At 38.8% G+C, this 19,343-nt stretch overlaps 1 protein-coding gene across 1 annotated transcript; it reads right to left on the reverse strand.

The window, feature by feature from the left end:
• Positions 1-11,197: 11,197 nt before the first annotated feature.
• Positions 11,198-12,502, reverse strand: LOC149944399 (uncharacterized). The gene has a single exon (XM_090176341.1). The coding sequence runs from the start codon at positions 12,500-12,502 to the stop codon at positions 11,198-11,200; it is 1,305 nt and encodes a 434-aa protein (XP_090032467.1).
• Between the last annotated feature and the right edge of the window lie 6,841 nt (positions 12,503-19,343).

The following is a 19,343-nucleotide window of genomic DNA, read 5'->3' on the forward strand; positions in this document are numbered from 1 at the left end:
AATCGGTTTTGATTCCGGCTGATTGTTTTGAATCCCAACCCAACCCTGCTCTGATAGAAGCTGCTTCAGATTTTATGGCCTATGATTCGACTGAGTTCTTATCCAAAAGCTGGCATATATACAAATCATACAATGCTACGATGGTTATTGTATGGGCTTCCAAAGCCATGTCCATATGTTTCCCGGTTATTATTATTATTATTATTATTATTATTGAGTGGGGGTGGCAAGCCAAACACTTCGACCTGAGGTCCATTGTGCATCCCCAAACTGGGTGACTTAAATAAGTCCTATCGCCGACATAAAGATTAAAATCTGCCCGGCCGTGATATTAGAGACGTCATACGTCTCCAACCGATGCATACCCACATGCTCAAACCTCTGGGCTGCATAGTAATCGCAGCTACAGAGTACATGTGAGGCAGTTTCCTCCTCAGCTAGACAAGCTCTGCAAATTGGGTCATCACTGACCCCAATGAGAGTTAAATGTCTGTTCAGATGGCAGTGGCCTGTAGGTAGGCCAATAACAATCCTAACAAGCCCTAGAGAGTGAGAATAATTCTCTGGCTCTCTCCCTAGAAGGGCCAAGAGTAAACTCTTTGGCCTGCCTTTGACCCTCAATCTCAGACCATTGTCTGAGTTGACGATCTGACATAAACTTGGAGATCAAGCCGCGCACAAGTCCCCGGGAGATGGGGAGAGCAGGTTCTGGTCCAATGAACCCAGCTCTCGCACCCTCCTTGGCCAAGGCGTCGGCCCTTTCGTTCCCAAGATGCCCCTTATGCCCAGGTACCCAACAAAGTTGAACTTTATTGTGCAACCCAAGAGTGCAGAGGAAATCTAAGCAGCTAAAAACCAGTTTAGAAAGAATACTATACTGGCTGAGAGCTCTAAGAGCAGCCTGGCTATCTGAATAAATCTGGATAACCTTCCCATGATACCCCTGATGTAAACAGTAAGCAACACAGGAGGAAATGGCAAAACTTTCCGCCTGGAATACACTAGTGTTTATCCCTAGGCTTTCATAAAAGCCAAAATTATAAATAAGGCAATACATCCCCGCACCAGTGCCATAGTGGGCCTTAGACCCATCAGTGAACCAGACGATCTCTCTTCTCGTACCGAGGGTCAAGTGACTCCACTCACGGCTAGGGAAGTTGACCTCAAAAGGTTTACTAAAGTGGAGTTTAGTAACCATCAGATCAGAACCCATTGTTAAAATCGGCATCTGATTGGAAATATCTCGGAAGAGCTTGGTGTGGTTATGCTCCCAATTATTAGCCTTCCACCAGCCATTTTGGTTAAGCCTATAGGCACCTAAAAGGGCAGCTTCCTCAATAGAAAGGTGGAGAGGAAGCATATTCAGGAGTATATTTTTTTTTTAAATAGAGCTAATACGCAAGGCACCACCTTCGACCACATAAGCAATGTTGCTTGTCCGTGATCAAGTAACAGGTGGCCGGGTTACAATGCGTAGGAGGGTGGTGGCAAGCCCTTCATGCCACGCGAGCCAACAGCTCCCTACACTAACTATTACCGTTAACCTCAGCAAGTTTTTATGGGAAGGGAAACCGAAGATCTCGGTGGAAAACCCCTTTAACCAGTGGGGAGAGAACTTACAAACTCTACGCAGAAGGAGTGGTTCCGGATTTTCACCCAGTGCCACTAGCTGGGATCGAACCCGGCTCCTCTTGCTGCGAGGCTAAAGTGCTAACCACTCAGCCACCCCACCTGAGTGCGCAGATCAAACTGCACAGTCCTTACAGTAACCCTTGGCCAACAGACCACAGCTGCATAAGACAGGATAGGTCTGATGATCATGGTGTACAGCCCGTACACAGCCCTGGGGCTTAAGCCCCAGGTCTTGCTAACTGCACTTCTAGTTCTCCAAAATAACATTTCGCCCCTCTTGACTATGTAGTCAAGGTGTGGTTTTCATGTTAGTTTGCTATCCAGGACGACCCCGAGGTACTTCACGTCGGTGCTCTCCACTAGGTCCTTTCCAAATAAGGAAATACCCTCAGTTTTACTAGGATTAACCATGAGGTTGACCTCCCTGCACCAGCTCTCAACTGATGCTAGGGCCCTCCTCATAACGTTACCGGGAATTGCCCAGTCATGATGATAGCAATATCATCAGCTTAACCGAAACAGCGGCATCCTCCCCTGTTCAACCTCCGAACGAGTATATCCACCACCAGGCACCACAGAAGGGGAGAAAGAACGCCCCCCTGTGGGCACCCACGACTAGTGGAGACCATAAGGGAGTCACTCAGCAAGGAGGATGTCACTTTCCGGTCAGTTGACATAGATTTGATCCAAAGGCACAATGTGCCATTGATACCAAACCTTTTCGCAGCCTTAATTATAACTGCGCTGGAGACCTTATCAAAGGCTCCCTCAATATCAAGAAAAACTGCTAACGCAATTTCCTTGTGCTCATTTACTTTTTCCAGGCAGCTGCTGATACCATGCAGGGCGGTCTCAGTAGACCTGCCCTTCTGGTAGGCATGCTGCGCAGCCGACAGAGGAGAGTTGCAAAGAACCTCCTCTCCAGAATTTTTAGGAGAAAAGAGGTAAGACTAATTGGCCTAAATGCCTTATGTTCCAGGTAATCAGATTTACCAGGCTTAGGTATGAAGATTGCTTGAGAAAGCTTCCAGGTGCTAGGTAAATGCCCTAGAGCAATACAAGCCCTGTAGATTCTCAGCAGCATAGGGCATAGAATATCAACCCCCTCCTGTAGGAGGATAGGAAAAATCCCATCCGGTCCCGGGGACTTATAGGGTTTAAATGACTTTACAGCCCATATAAGTCTGGAATGCGTGACGACCTTATTCGCCACTGCCCAATCTTCCCTTTTGGTTCGATTGATCCTCAAAGGGCGAGTGTCAGTGTTACCATTGCTAGTGAGCTTAGAGTCCGGAAAGTGTACATCTAACATATGTGTCAGAGTGTCCTTACCGGACGTGGAAAAACTACCATCTTTCAACTTAATGGTGTCAAGATGCTTAGTATTATCGTGTGCCAAAATTTTCATTAATTTGGCTGTACTGGGAACATCCGCTATGTTCTCACAGAAGTCTCTCCATGAAACCTTCTTGGCATCGCGGATAGACTTGTGGAAGTTTGTGAGGGTGCGTTTATAGGCATCCCAATCACCCCCCTTCTTTGCCCTATTAAAGAGCCTATGAGTTTCTTTGCGCAGCCTGCCAATCTCGTTGTTCCACCAAGGCACTAGCCTTGGTCGGTTGGCAGGCTTTGCCGGACAGTTGCCGTGATAGGAGTCAAATCAAAATCCAATACCGATGAATGCCGTGGCTTATCACCCTTAAGGAAGAAACTTAAGTCTCCCCTGTAACCGGACCAATCTGTGCCCCTAGGGTTACGAATAGCGGTACAAGCCCATACAGGTTTGACCAGAATATTAAAGCAAATGTGTCTGTGATCCGACGTTAGACACATATCAGTTCTTGATTTTATCTGCGACAATTACTGTACACAGTGTGAGATCAATGACCTCACTTCTGTTAGAAGTAACAAAAGTTGGTACATTGTTCTTATTCAAAATGTGAAGTCTGGTACTAACCAGATATTCCATTAAGTCGTTACCACGCTAGTTGCAGTCTCAGCTGCCCCAGATTTCGTGGTGCGCATTAGCATCGCAACCGATGACCAGCCTCCTCCCAGAACTCTCACAGTAGTTGACCAATCTGGTCACTCCCTGTGAGGGGAGGGGGGGGGAGAGTATCGTCGTATGGTAGGTATGCCGATGCCATAGTAACCTCCCCACCATCCGTGATGAGCTTTACCGTGGCAATATCCCTGGAGGTGTGCATTGATAGCGGAAGGGCATGAATGCCCTTGCGTGTCAGTGCACAAGCCCTGGGTGTAGCAGAGTTATAATCATAGAATAAATTACCTGCATTTTGGAGACCAAGTATCTTTCCATTGGCAGTCCATGGCTCCTGTATGAGAGCGACGTCGAAGCTCTCCTTTGTTAACCTCCTACAGAGAACTGCAGTGGCTGCCTTGCAGTGGTGCAAATTAATTTGCAGCACCTTTACACTCATCTTGGTTAAGGTGAGCTCGGTTGCTGGCCTTAGATATCTATTCAGACACAGTGGTGGTTGTGGAAACCCCAACACACCCACCGGTCCGATTTACATCCCTAGCCTCCCCCCTGTTGCACCCTCCAGTGGTGCAACCTCTTTAATCTCGTCGGTGTCCGACAATTCAAAGGCCTTTAGCTCCTCCATGAGAGTATCTTACATTGGAATGTCGTCTCCGGAGTCCCCGCCAGCCAGAGCCTCATCTTCCATCCTTGAGATCTCCATGGCAGAGGGTTCGACTGAACCACCCTCCTTTACAGGATCCAGCGGAGCTGTCGGGTCAGGTTCATGAAGTATCTTAAAGATACCATTGCCCAGACCCGTTAAAGCTCGTTTTGCTGCCTACTTGATAGCCTTAACCGACTCTCCATCCACCTGGAAGATCCAGCGGATGGCAGTCGGCTCATCGGATTTATTTACGACCTTCCAACATTGCGTATATAGCGCGTTGTTGTAGGTCCTGAGTCTACGAAGGAGGACATTGCCATCCTTGGTATAGACGTCCTTGGTGCGGAAGGCTACCTTGAAGGGCTTCGGTAGGTCGACGGCCTTCATTACTAAAAGCCGTGACCCCCCGGAGACCAATTCCTTCTGGTCAAATCCTCCCACGAACCAATCCGCTGTAAACGCATCTCTACAGAGGTAGTGAATGGCGCCACCAACCAGCTGAAAGTTCCCAAAACGAGGAAGAGGGTCTCCCGAAGGTGTCCCATCTATTCGCTTCAGGATCTCACGCTGGATGGTGCCCATTTCCTCTGCGGAGATGGTCTTCACAGGATAGCCTTCTTTAACGATGGCCATCTTTGTGGAGCTTAAGGTTTCACTATAGGTTTGGTCGTGAGACTTCACCTTTTTGGAAACCTGAGACTGGGAATCGGGGGAGTCGTTTTCCCTAGAACGTTTTGGAAGTGATGGCGGGGGGTCATCCTTACCAGAGACCTCCTCCTGCATCAATCTATCCCTGCGGCGTTGATTCCGCTTTTGAGTTTTATTGAGGGGCTTAACCCCCTTGAACCCTTGCTTCACCGACTGGTTCTTGCCAGAGGCAGACCCTTGAAGGTTAGGATGGGTTCTTGTAGGGGTTAGTTCCCCCTCAAGGTTAGAAACAGGGGGGATAACATCCGAAGATGAACCCTACCCTTGCTTTGGGTCGGGTTCTTTCGAACCCTCCCCTTGCTTTGGGTTGGGTTCTTTCGATCCGTCCCCTTGCTTAAGGCCGGGTTCTTTCGAACCCTCCCCTTGCTTAAGGCCGGGTTCTTTCGAACCCTTGCACGGTTTTTGGTTTTTCTGTTTGTTTTTTTGTGCTTCCATATTTGGTCCCACGAGAAAAGAGGAAAGTAATAAAGTCACCGCCCTTAATCATCTGTCCGGGCGGAAGGCTTAAATACAACGGGGTGTTGCCTGGTGCCCCGAGGGGATCGTTCACGATACCGTATTTACGCTTCCCCGGTACCACTCAGCTCTCAGCACGATAACTCACACCTTAGCTTAAGAAAGAAGCAGAGCCTTAGTTGGCCAGCATGAAGGGTTTCCCCTCCACCTGTTACTCCCTTCCACCACGAAGAGGTACAAAGTTGCAGTTTATGGAAGGGATGTTTCCCGGTTAATATTATATTACATCCCGGACTTAATCCAAGCTGCATCGATATCGCTACCGTCGATGAATTTTCCGAATGCCAAAAGTGACCAAAATACGGTGTGGTCTAAATACGAATTGACTTATATGTTTTCGTTATCATTCCACAATTTAATGGCCATATCAGGGACGTACCTTTGGGGGGGACCGGGGAAGGCTCCCCCCAACAGTGGCGTAGCTGTGAACTCAGAGGCCCCCCCTGCAAACATCTCTATGAGGCCCGCCTTTTTAATTTTTTTTTATGGTTAGCGGGGGCCCCACCGGAAGCTCGAGGCCCCACCGGAAGCTCGAGGCCCCCCCTGAAGCTCGAGGACCCCCCTGCGGACCATCAGCTACGCCACTGCCCCCAAAGCTTTGTAGAGTTGGCAAATCCAGGTGGACTTGGCAAAATGAAAATTATGAAACATGTTTGTTAAATAAAAAACTACTAAATCGATTGTAAACGATGTTGCAACAAATCATTTAGAATTTACTAGCAATTTACTTCCCTAAAGTCATTAACTATGTTTGAGATTTCTATGTAGCTGCTTCTCCTTATGTATAACTTACAAGACCAGATTTCTATGCTAGGCAGCTAGTGTGTCGGAACTTTAGTTCAGCCTTGTAGTAAAAGCTTTTTAAATAGTCATTTTTCATACAGCACCTTATAAAATTCAAAGGGAGATAGACGCGTGATAGATAATATCGGTTGTTCGTTATTACTTCAGTGTTAATTTTCTACGTTAAATTTGGCAATCTGTATAAAATTTATAAAAATTCCTAGTTTTAATTTCTATACGATATGTTTCAGTTTTTATTTTTTACTTAGGGTAAATTAGGCAAGTTGTGAATATTATAGTGATATTCTTTAGGGTAGTGAAAATCTTACAAGCCAATATTCCTAAAGTTGCGTTGGGTAAATAAAACGTATGATACAGTGTCGGTTGTTCTGACGTTAATATTTCAGTAATAAGTGTTTGAATTGTTTATGTTATATTTGGGTCTGTATAATTCCAGTTATTCAAAGCAGTTCAGTTAAACAACAAAACAACTAGTATTCGTCAGGATGAAATGTATCTATTTTGTACTACAGCGGGATACACGACGATAAAATAGTAAGCCGGTTTGATGGAATTTTTAAATTGCTGTAGCATCGTTCAATCTCTTTTTTATTCTTCGTGTATAAAGAGAGTACGCAAATGCTTCACTCACTATAACTAGACGCCGTACCGTTTTCACCATTAAATTGGGAATAGTACCGCTAGAATGACATAGGCGCGTTCGGTAGTCGTGGTTTCGCGAAACAAATTCTGAAATTTCGAGTCGGCGCACTCAGCCGTCAACTCTATCATTATACGGGTGGCGCCATCTATAACTTTCAAAGTACATTAGTACTATTAATTAAATTGTATAGTATATAATTCCTGCCGCTAACAGCGGATGGTGCCACCGATTATAATTTGAATAAAACATTTAAATTGAAATCTACCGTAACGGTACGCCACTGGGCCATATCGTAAAGCAGCAATGCTTGTGATACTACTGTTGTAGCATGTGGTCTCATTATTGCTTGGTAGACGCGTAGGGACATCATCAGAGCGGTGACGAGTTTATCTTAATCGGTTGGAGAGGTAGTTAGGAGCTAAGAGTGAAACATTGCACTGCTGTTTAGTATCTGATACAACTGAATTGAAGGCGGACCAAGTTCCAGCTGTATCATCTCCAACCCGTAATGTGGAACCAACCGACATTTCCGGATATTTTCGTGCATTCGAAACGGGGGTATTTCTTTGGTTTTGCATCTGGTTTCTTGCAAATTGATTTTATTTCCATCGGCTGGAGCAGCTCAGCATCTCTTTTAATTCGTAGTTTCGGTTCCAAGGTATTCACGTTCTCTATTTTAGGCTGCAACAAGGCTATTGCAGTAACACGAAAGGGTTTTTTCCTGAAGGTGAAGAGATGAGACAGTCTATATTATCATCAATGGCAAACCAAGAAAATTTCGTTTAACAAGCCAAGATATCAAACACACTCCCCTGAACGTTTGCATTTCCTTTCTAATAGTGTAGCAAATGTCGTTTTCAATGCTAATTAGTTTGTTATAGCTAATAGAAAGACCAAGCTTGTGCAGAAAATCTATAAGAAGTTTTTATGCCATGTGTTTATGTAGCTCGGGTGCCAAACCAACGGATAATGAAGTTTCTCGCCAATTCAAAAAGTTACGTTCTGCTGAAGTTTGTGGCTTGCAAGTAACTTGTCTTGTGCTATTATTAATTTGAAAGACGTGGTTATCGAGTTTAGTTACCCTGAGGTCTACTATTGTTTTTCTTCTTTCACTTTCGATCTTGTGAACACCACAAATAAATTCTTTGCCAATTTGTTTGAGTAGAATGGGCGTCCTTAGATGCAATCAACTTCACCCTCTCCAGCCAGCGATAATTAAACCGTTTTGTACATGAGGCAAAAAAGTCAAGCTCGACTAAAATAAACTAAATATATTGTTAATTTAAACCGAAGTTTAGGCGTACAGCTAATAATATTTAAGTAAAAAAGGCTTATCATAAGGGAATTAAAGATAAAGGTATATCGTTTTTGTCAACATTTGTTTATTTTCTCTTATCATACTTATTAATTTTATTGGGCCGTAAATTTATTATTTTGGTAAACACGTATTTCATTTTCTTTGTTTTAAAATCCATAATAATAATTCACCAAGTTTGAATGTTTGGTATTCCCGAGGACCAGATATAGTTAAACATGGCTTAGATTGTAACGGGTCACTTTTAATAATTACTAATTCAATACGAAAAACAAATTTATTAATCACAATTATTTAAGTTTAATACAACACAATCAAACTTACGTAAATCCTTTTCGAGAAATGTAATAAAATATTACGATTCATCATTTTTTTTCTAAATCAATGTCTTTTAGTTTAAACTTTAAAGATACTACTAACCAACAACAATCACCAAATATACACGCTCACGTGCATAGAGTGGAAGGCCCTATGGAAGCGCACGAAAAATTAAACCTAGTTGGCAAACTTGTTTCGAGGTGAAAATAAATATGGTCGTTTTTACATACTTTAGAGTATTAACTTACTTTTTATCCTGATATTTTACATTACCCTTAGACCATATTGTTTGTTGAAAACAAGAGGTTGCGTACGAAAAGTGTTAACAAGTTTCGCTGATAGCCTTCCACTCTATGTTAGTGGGTTAATCTATACTGGCTTCATTTATGTAGTAGGCGAAACAACACGATCAAGGCCTTCCTGTACCAGTTGGCATTTAGTATTTAAATTATTAATTTATGAGCAGTAACGTCATCAAATCTTAAGATTTACTAAATGGTTTCATTTCCCCTGCTCTCGAAGTAAAGGTGTACTCTTAATTTTTAACCTAAAACGTTTAATTCACCAGTTCCAGGAACGATAATTATTCCGCCACATAATCTATTCGCTTGTTCCGAAGTTTTAGAGCTACACTTTTTATTTTTCAATTACTGAAAAAGTAAAGAGAATAGACTGGAATTTATATTACTCTAAAATAATGATTAATTTTTGCAGTTAGTATTGTGAACATTTTCGTATATACTCACTGTTCCGCTTTTTAATTGAATTTTAGAGCACACAAATCGATGAGAAATTAAAACAAATAAAAAATAAGTCATGACGATAAAAAGCAAGTATTTTGAAATGTTAGTCCCCCGGCCAGTGAGCGGTTGATGTCTAACAAACCATCCGGTCGCTGTTCACTCGGCATGAAGGTCTTGCCACCACCCCTCCTTCGCATTGTAATCCCGCCACTTGTTTATAGGCATTATAAGTCGCTAGATGACTTGTGTCTAAGTTAGTTCGTTGGATATTTGCCTAGCTGAGCTGATTATTTTTATTATTTTATTTTAATCTTTTAAATATCAAGCACGTGGAAAAATGGTAGTTCAATTCATCGTCTAAAATTCGAAATTTCCTTCCATTTTGACACACACAATTATTCGGGAGCACGTCTAAGAGACTCGGATAAGAAAGAACTCATTAAGTAACAAGAAATGCAAGTTTTTCAATTGTGCTAACCTAGTGGATTTCCCAGATAATTCCTCGATTTCAAAGGTTTCAGTTGCAGCTCATCCGACCAAATTGATCCTTAGCTACTATCTGAGAGCTCTATTGATGTCTCCTAGGGAGCACTAGGCATTATTAGTAGAACTACACTATTATAGGAACTTTTACCATAAGAACGGTACTTGCCTGCGATATATATCGATATTATATTGGTTAACGTTTCATTACATTTGCTATTCTCAATTCTAAGCGTAAAATAGCAGAAATCTCCCACTACTGGAATTACATTAATTCGAACGATTTCGTTGGTTATCTCATCAAAGGGCCAAAACGTACGAAAGTTAGATTTAGACTTAGTGTTTTTAATATCGTTATGGACCCTATAAAACCCGATTAGATTTTAAACCCGGGTTACTTAAATAAAATAGCAAATGAGGATAGGAATATCTACGAAAAGAAGTTGGCAACGTTGATCAAATTAGGCCTTTGTGGTGATCCCTTTTATAATAACCTTCGGTCTGGAATAAAATGAACATTTTCGGTCTCCTTTTCTATTTGTACAACTCGAACAATTTTTAAAACGGCAGTTAACCATTTTTACCGTGACACCAAATTCTTTATCATTCAAAAATAATTAAAATCCGCAAACAGACTATTGAAACTGTTAACCTTCGCGTTTTAGTATGAAATCTACACCAGCAAAATAGCGTCATTGAAGGATTCATTCTTGCTCAAATTACATATTAATTCTTGACGCATATATTTATACCTGGAACTGTGTCATTGATGACGTAGTAATTCAAACTATGTATATGGCCATTTGACTTAGATTTACAAAAAGTAGACACGAAACTATTTTTTTAAATGCTTATTCCTAACTATGGTGGTACAAACAATATATTAAAGGGAATAGAACCTCCAACGCGTTCTTTATTCCCTTCACAATCAACGATTATCAGCGCCGCAAGTGTGAAAAGCCATGGGAGGCAGCGGAAAATATTGGAACCCTCGGATGGCGACAGAAATACCAGAGGTTATATTCCCTTTAACAGTTACATGTATTGAAGAATACCGTTTTAATTTATCATAAAAATTCTATTTAAAACTAAAAAAATTGAATGAAAACTATAATAAGTATTTAAATTCTTCGATTGTGCCAAAGCTCAACCCTAATTCTATCACTTTATTATTACTTTATTGCATTGAATTTACAAATTTTGGTCGATATTCAATTTAAAATAGTAAAAAAAGGTCCTTTTGCTAATTAAATGTCTAAGGACGTAGCGTAGATAGCCGTTAGTTTGCATTAATATGGTACTTTTCCTTTATATAAAGTCAAATTAAATATCTTGGTTAAGACAATACACCTCTACCGAATTAGTTAAAATTTAGTCAGATAATAAATTACGGACGACCTTGAAACATAGCATTTTTTACTTGTTGATCCCCAAAGTTTAAATTCCAAACCTTCAAAACGTTTGAATTTAATACTTTATTTCCGAAATGTTCACTAGCGAAAGTGTCATTCTCGATTTCAATTTCGTCGTGAGCGCAATATTGATTTCGATAGTGATTTAGATTTGCATCGTTCGTTTGGAAAATTATTTCTTTAAAGCCTGGTATCCATTTATACGTGACGTGTATTCCTTCAGTCAATATGGCCGCGGGTTTGATGATCACCTTACTACGCAACTTTACACTTTTCATTCTATTTCTGAGGGTGTGGGTCATAATTATGGGTAAACTACGATTTTCCGTGGCAGTTTCGCAAAAGAACATATTTCGAAAAGTGAACGTGCCAATCCAATCTCGATCGAACTCTTTAACGAGGTTTATCAATGTTTGATCCGGTTTCCTGGGAATGAGATACTCATCGAGGTCCACAACCGCCACGTACTTGTACTTCGCCATCATGTGATGAATACAATAACTTATAGATAGCAATTGGCCATACTGCCAAGTGTAAACGTGATCTGGCAAATTCCAGTCTATCACTTCAATCGTATACTGACCGGACATTTCCTGTTGCAATGACTTAATGAATTGTTTTAGATCGGCCGTCGACTGATAATCTAAAAATAAAAAATGTTTCGCTCCAACCAGATCATAATAGGCGACAAATTCGGCCAAGGAACGAATGTCATCGAACGGGCCGTAAAATGGGCGAACGCAAACAGCCAATTCCTCTTGGAAATCCTCAGCTGGGGTCAAAGGTTGCACAGCTTTCCAAATCATGCCGGGTTCCATGTCGCAACTAACTCCAATTTGGCAATTTTTACGGAGGGCAACCGACTTTGGCTTCACGTCGCTACCTGTTTCGCAGGTGAAATAGGCGGCTGTGTGAGGAGAAAATGCGTGTTCCGGGAGGATTATTTTCATCAAAGGCGCGGCGACGGTATGGTTACCGTAGTCCAAGTGGCAAGTGTGAGTTTTATTTTCGTTCAAGACCATCGATGAGATCCCCAAGATGCGAACCACGTTGGGTTTCAGGCGGGTGTCAAAATAAGCGGAAAATACGTGAATATTCGGATCCAGCGCTCGAAAGACGTCCTGGCCGTCGATGGCGTTTTCGCCTCTTAAATTTTCTTTCTCTACCAGATACCCTTGTCTTCGAATGCCGATGAAGCTTAATATTAATAGACTGATCACGAAAAAAGTGAACGTTCCGACGATTTTCATCGTTTCTATTTTCGGTCGTATGAAATACATTATGAAGGTTTTCGTCTTTCGCCAATTTAGAACTCCAAATGATCCTGAATATGAAATATAGAAAATTGAAATCATAAATTTTACAAAATTCATCTCTGACACCACCTATTCTCGTTACAAAGAGCATTTACAAAATAGCGCTATAACCTTTAATAGCTGGAAAATTATTATAAATATTTTTTATCGATAACAAAATAAAAAATGACAAAAATAAATTACCATATTAGTCAATTATTCACAAATTGCATATAATAACTAAAAGTAATCTCTATGTTTCACTTATATGAAATATCGTTCGGAAAGAGTTAAAAAATAAAAAATCAGGCCATTTCGTTGATGTGTAAAATAATACGATTATTAAAAATCTTTAGGAATAAAATACTTCTGTTACTTCACATTCACAGTATATTAAACTCTATCGACAATACATAAATTTAATACTTAAATATTTCCTTGTTAAGTAACATATACATAGTATTATAAAATTCATTCGCAAGTTCATTTCTAGCAAATTTAACAAATGGTTAAATGCTAAATTTCGGCGCAGTCGCACATCATTCAAATCTGAATTTCACTTTAATAACATATAATTTATTTCTGAAGTAAAGTCTAATTACAAAAAAATTCAACATTTGAGTATATTCGTACATCATTAAAATAAAACTTTCTGCCTTTTCAAACATGATTTACCGCTACATTTCAGAAAAATGACACCTATTGAAGGAACCGCAGGGCTCCGAAACTAGTTGTGACACGTATTTTAAATGAATGTGGTTTTTAACTTTTTGGATTATCCGTTTTAAAACAAAGGGTTATTATCCTCGATTTTAAGTTAAGGATGCACCTCTTTTACTCTTAAAAATATTTTTTTTTCACTTTATTTATTAACATTTCAGCGGTTTAAGATCTTCACATATCACTCTATTTAGTATTTCATCTTATCCACAATCTCTTTAGTTTAAGAATATCCATCCTACTTCTACGTTTAAGCCTGCTGTCTCATCATTCACTCTGTCATTTAAGCTCACACAATATCCAATCGTACATTTTAACCCATTTTAAATTATTATCTGCGAAATTTCAACCCTTTCATACAAAATAAAATTTTATATTTCAACCCATTGTGAGATAATACAGTCTTTTCATTGCATTCATCGCGAGCTCATATCTACATTTCAGCCCATTAACACATCATTTACATTTTATTTTCTTCACACAACATTTAATGTTTAAACTATTTTCAAATCATTTGCTCATCATTCAATTTCTCTAATTTAGCACTTTTAAACATTACCTGCTTTTACGTTTTAGGTCAATTACAAATTAAAGCCTCATACATTTATTACACCAGATAATTTATATTTTTAATAATTATTTTTTTTAAATTTCCTTGGTATCACTAGAAGTGCAAAGACCGAAATTGCCTAGTTTGATGGGAGACAACTAGCTAGTTTCATACCAGTAATGAATTGAGTTTCCTTTTTTAATGCTACGATAAAACGAACAAGCAATGGACGGAAGTTTACAGAATGATTAAAAATGCGAAAAGGTTAAAAATGCTATCATTTAAGGGAGCCAAAACTTAACCCTCATAAAATAATTATAAATACAAAACTTACGAATTACACGGAGCAAATTGGCCTTCGAGTCCGAAACGAAATAAAAAGGTTTAAAATAGGCAGAATCTCCCACAGTAGACCGGTTTCGCCATAATTGGGGTTTCATTCAACAGCTTTTTCGTATTAACATAGCATTTGTTTTATTTCATTCTACACCACTGACCTCAACTTCAGCTTTTTAATTTTTTTTAAATGAATAAAATAAAATTAAGAAAAAATTTATTAAACGCGATTAAAATAATGAAATGGAAATTGTCGACTATCTTCGGAAGCGTTAATGCCATCATCAACCATAACACCTAAGTTTTGTAATTCCTTCCAATACACATGCGCAGCTAGACGAAAAAGCAAACGAGTATGGTACTAAATATTAAAATTCCTACCAATATGCGATTTTCAATAATATCTGACATATGCCATGGTTGTTGAGAGATGGGTCGATCACTTAGCAATTTTGCCATAGGAGAGTTTGGCTAAAGAAAAAGTGGCAAATAGACGGCGCGCTCGACACTGTGTAGCCCTTTCAGATACTTATGGACGTTCCCCCAACGCATAGAAGTACTGAGGTGCAGCCTAATTTATAGGAGACAGCGGGAAATTTAAATTTAACAAGCTGACTGGGATCGCTTTAATTTCTGTTTCGTTTCTACACCTGTGAATTTTAAGGAAATTTATTTTTTTATATTTATAATTAGCGAACATTGAATTTCAGTTTCTCAGATATTTATTTGAACTGAAATACAAATTTTGTACTAGAATTAATAAAGGAACAACACTGACCGTAGTTTTGCTTTTTGGCTCTTAATTAGCTTAGCTTTGCTTAGATTTTTCGCAATTTTCAAAAATTAAATTGTTAATGAATTTATAACAAAGCGTCAATTAACTAATATAGAGATCATGAAGAGCCGAGATCGATCGACACGTAAACTTGGTAGTGTTCCCTTTCCGTAGGTACTCCAGTGTAATGAGGTAAAGACCACAAAATATCTGTAAGGGCTACTAAGCGTCACTAGCGCCATCCGTGGTAGAAAAATATTTAGCCAAATAAAAAATATCTAAGTGATCGAACCACCTCTTTACAACCCTGAACATACGCAGCTAGACGAAAAAGTAGACGAGTATGATACTAAATAATAAAATAAAAATTATAATATTATCGAATGCCCAAAGATCACACACTAGTGTCTTGTGAAGCCAATTACCGGTTGCTCGCGTAATTAATATTAAATAATAATTATCAGCTAGGCTAATACCCAAGGCACCACCTTAGGCCTAAGTCATCAAGCAACTTTTGAAGTCATTAATTAAGGAAAGCCTTTTAAACCACGAGAAACAACATTTCCCTACACTTACTATTACTTTGACTTCATACCTCAGCCTGACCTTGGTAACCCATGATCATTTTAATAGTTATTTTAAAACCGATCAATGGCGGTGCGATTCTTGAAACTAGCTCAATTCGTATGATTAGCATTTCCCCCACTTTTCTGGACTTTTCTACCTTTTTTAAGTTTTCAGAATTTTTAAATGAAGACCTAAAAGTGCGATGGGCAAGCGATGTTTAGTTTCTAGATCACAGAGTGGCTAAATTTTCTAAGCAACAGCATCAACTATCGATTGGGTTAAAACTATTCTATGAGTGGTCAGATTGTGATTAGATTCCACTACCTTGGCAACCCTTTTCTAGAGAAGTTGGAAGATTGTTATTTTAATTAACTACAAATTTTCCGTAAACCTTTGTCGAGATAGAGTATAAGTGATTTTACTAAATACAACTTTATCTTCTTTGTTTTTAAATCCACGAAATATGGGTTAACAAGGAAGGAAAAATCTTATAAGAACCGCTTATAACTAAAGGTTCGAAGCACTTAAATTGCATAATTTCCTGGCCCTCAATCAATTTAATTTTAAAAGTCATTGTACAGTTTCAAAGACGCGAAAGCCCTGATTTATAAAATTAAAGTGAAGAGTCTACGAAAAGTAGCGATAATTGTGTCTTTTCCATTTCTCCCTTATGTTCCAAAATGAGATATAAGCCAATAAAATGCAAGAGACAAGCAATTTCCAAATCCTTGTTCCATTAGTGGCCAATAGACCGAGATTAGACAACTGATGAATGTTTTATTTTCATAAACGGCGCAAAAAGCACCCAATTCCCTTCTAAGTTGATATGGCGACATCTTATAAAAATTTTAAACCACTTTTAACGTGGGTTAAAGGGATCAAAGCAAAAGTATGTCTGTACATCAAAATTAAGAAAAATAGGCATTTCTCAACCCGAGCGTGGCTGCTCTACCAAGAAAAAAAATATTTTAGATGTTGAAATTTTGAAAAAGATGTCGCTACTGCCCGATCGTCGTACGTTACCATGGGTCCCTATGGTGGACCTTTACTTATGGGGACCTTATGATAGGCTTATGCTATTACACATACTTTTAATGATAATAAGCTAGACTACTCTAAAACCTTTATAATGGACTTGTTAGAGTAATGATTACACAGAATCCTATTACACTTTACGATTTCAAGAGTTGCCCTCTAGTGTGCTAAATAACCGTAAAAAAACGTTTTACGAGAGCACGTACACTCCAATTTTTATCTTTTTGTTTTTATATTAAAATTAAAAAATGCCATCTCAGAAATGATAAATATTAAACTATAAACGTAGATAAATAAATTTTTTAATATTTTTTATTCACAATTACTGAATAATTAATTATCAACGTACATGGGTTAAATTATATTCATTTTCCCAAAGTTGTTTTAGGTTAAAAACCGTAACTTTACTTATATAATTTAGTATTTTTTAATTTTCTATAAATAATTCCGTTATTATTTACAAAAACAGGTTATTAGTTAATTTTCCGAAACTGCAAATAATCTTGCAAATTTTACTTACTATTTTTATAAACGAAACCGTGGCTTCTTTTCACACTGTATTAGCCCCGACCATAAATCAGAGATGAAAAACTTGCTGTACGCGTACAATTTGGTTCAGCGCACGAAGTTATAGTTCCTGCTGGATGAGCAAACGTGGAATCGTTAGCTTACTATTGTGTGTTTTAAATGTAGAAGTTGAGTGAGTTGTCAGCGTTTCTCATCGTGATCCACCATGCGGTAAAATTAAAGTACCGTACATACCGCACGCGTCACCATAAGTGATGTGTAGTAGTTTAAGGTTCTCGTTTATATATTATTAAATCTGCTTGTACACTTTGCAAAGCGTGCGACCGATATGAAACTCACGCTACGAAGTGAATAATAGTGGCTTAAATAGTTTTAAACTAGAGCATCTAAAATCAATTTTTACTCTGTTTAGGTTCTGTTGAATCACCAAAAAATGCCTCGAGGATTGCGTTCAAACAACTATGTAAGTAATTAAGGCTGGACCTGGAACAATATTTTGAATCTACGTGGAGAAAACCATAAACGTGGATCTTAGCCAAAGGACGAAGTAATAAGATGAATAAAAAGTAAAAATATATTTACGAAGACATTTGCTGTGTCGGTGGGAAAACGTATTAGAGATTGATCCTAGAGCAATGACGAAGAATCTTTTCATTAAACAAAATATTTAATTCGAGTTACCTTTTTGAGCAAAAGAAAAGATTTTATATGTATATTACAGAATTACATATTGCCCTATGCCAGTGTCCACAGCCGGACAGGTGACAGAACAGCCAAGGCAGCAGGGGAACCCTAACGCTGACGGTCTCAACTTCGACGCAAGCCGCTGAACCCAGCAGAATGTGCAACAATGCAACGACCAACTTCGCAATATTAATATTACCAGGAGCGACTAGCCCGCGTGGCTTACCAGCGATCGCCGGTCAGATCGGGGCCAACTCAAATTGAGGGCCATAGAGGAAAAATTTGGCATTAATAAAAATAAAATTAATCGATTTCATTGAATTTATTGATTATTATACAATTAATTGCTCTTTTATGGTATAATTATTGGATATTTTTCTTATATGAGTTAGCTTATCTTGAAATGTTATCTGAATTAAATTTAATTACAATTAAAATTTTAGTTTGCTCAGATTTTCTATGTATTTTCATTTTTAAACAACCCATTTTTTGCCAATTTTTATTCCTCCCTTGAAAGAAATTGTGTGATTTAAATGACTTGATTTCTATAGTAGAAAGTCTATGTTCTGGGACAAAGGAGCCACAGGAGCTAAAATTGTAGCTTAGGTACAATAGGTTGTTTTTTATTTAAGCTTGGGTATCCTAGGGTGGTTTTTTTTCTTAGCTTTTTTACCTAGGTTGGTCAAGTTTTTTAATTATCCTAAGGGTCAATTGTACAATGTTTACTATGCGGAATAAAATAGCATATATCGGTACTTAGAGGACAGAAAACTGAATTTTTTACCTCTCCGAGGGGACAAAGTCCCCTAGGAGGGGTTATACAACGACCGTGTCTGTCTGTGGGTCTGTCTGTCTGTCAGGACTGCGAACGCGTTCGCATTTTCGGTGCAAAGTGTAATCACTGCGTACGCAGTTTCTCAAAGGGTTGGCAAAACCACCGTGTGACGGTGAGCGTTAACGGATGCATTTGCGGTTGGGTTTGGATGGTGTTTTTTCGCTCACCGTCGTGACGGTTTGGTGTATTACGTTTTTGTAATGTTTATGCGTAGGTTGTGAGTGTTGAACTATACTTTCTTTAATAACATTCGATGGTTATACTTTCTAGTTTATTTAAAGAACTATACTTTCTTTAATAACATTCGATGGTTATACTTATAAACTACAAAGGTTCAGTAATTTTCCAAAGATAACTTTGTATATTATTCATGCAAGCTCTAGCACTATCTAAAGCCAAAATTGCAGTCTTTTTATTATTTATCTTGGAACGTCACAAAGCAAACACTTATCGTTATTACTCATGTTGACTTTGTTATCGTGAAGTTCTGACTCATGCTCACAAGTAAAATGTTTTAACCGAATGAAATCACTTATCTAAACTATTATTGGCGATACCGGCTGTGGTTTATTCTTGATACCGGAATTGGTTGTACACTCTGTTAAATAAGTCTTCGGCCGTTGGAATTTTGGCACTTATTTGCGATTATCTCAAAAACTATGAAAGAAAGCAAGTTGAAACCAATTTTATTTTTAATATTTTACTAATATCTTTCATACCTATGTCTTGATTCACGTGTAGCATTTCCATATCCGCCAGAAACGCCAAATATCGTTTTTGACAACTTTTTTAATAA

Source organism: Leiobunum rupestre, chromosome 5 (genome assembly GCF_980474605.1).
Source record: "Leiobunum rupestre chromosome 5, qqLeiRupe1.1.hap1, whole genome shotgun sequence".
In the NCBI taxonomy this organism is placed as follows: Eukaryota; Metazoa; Arthropoda; class Arachnida; order Opiliones; family Sclerosomatidae; genus Leiobunum; species Leiobunum rupestre.

Excerpts from the sequence above, each read along its gene's own strand:
- LOC149944399 (XM_090176341.1), bottom strand. The coding sequence starts at position 12,502 with ATGTATTTCATACGACCGAAAATAGAAACGATGAAAATCGTCGGAACG.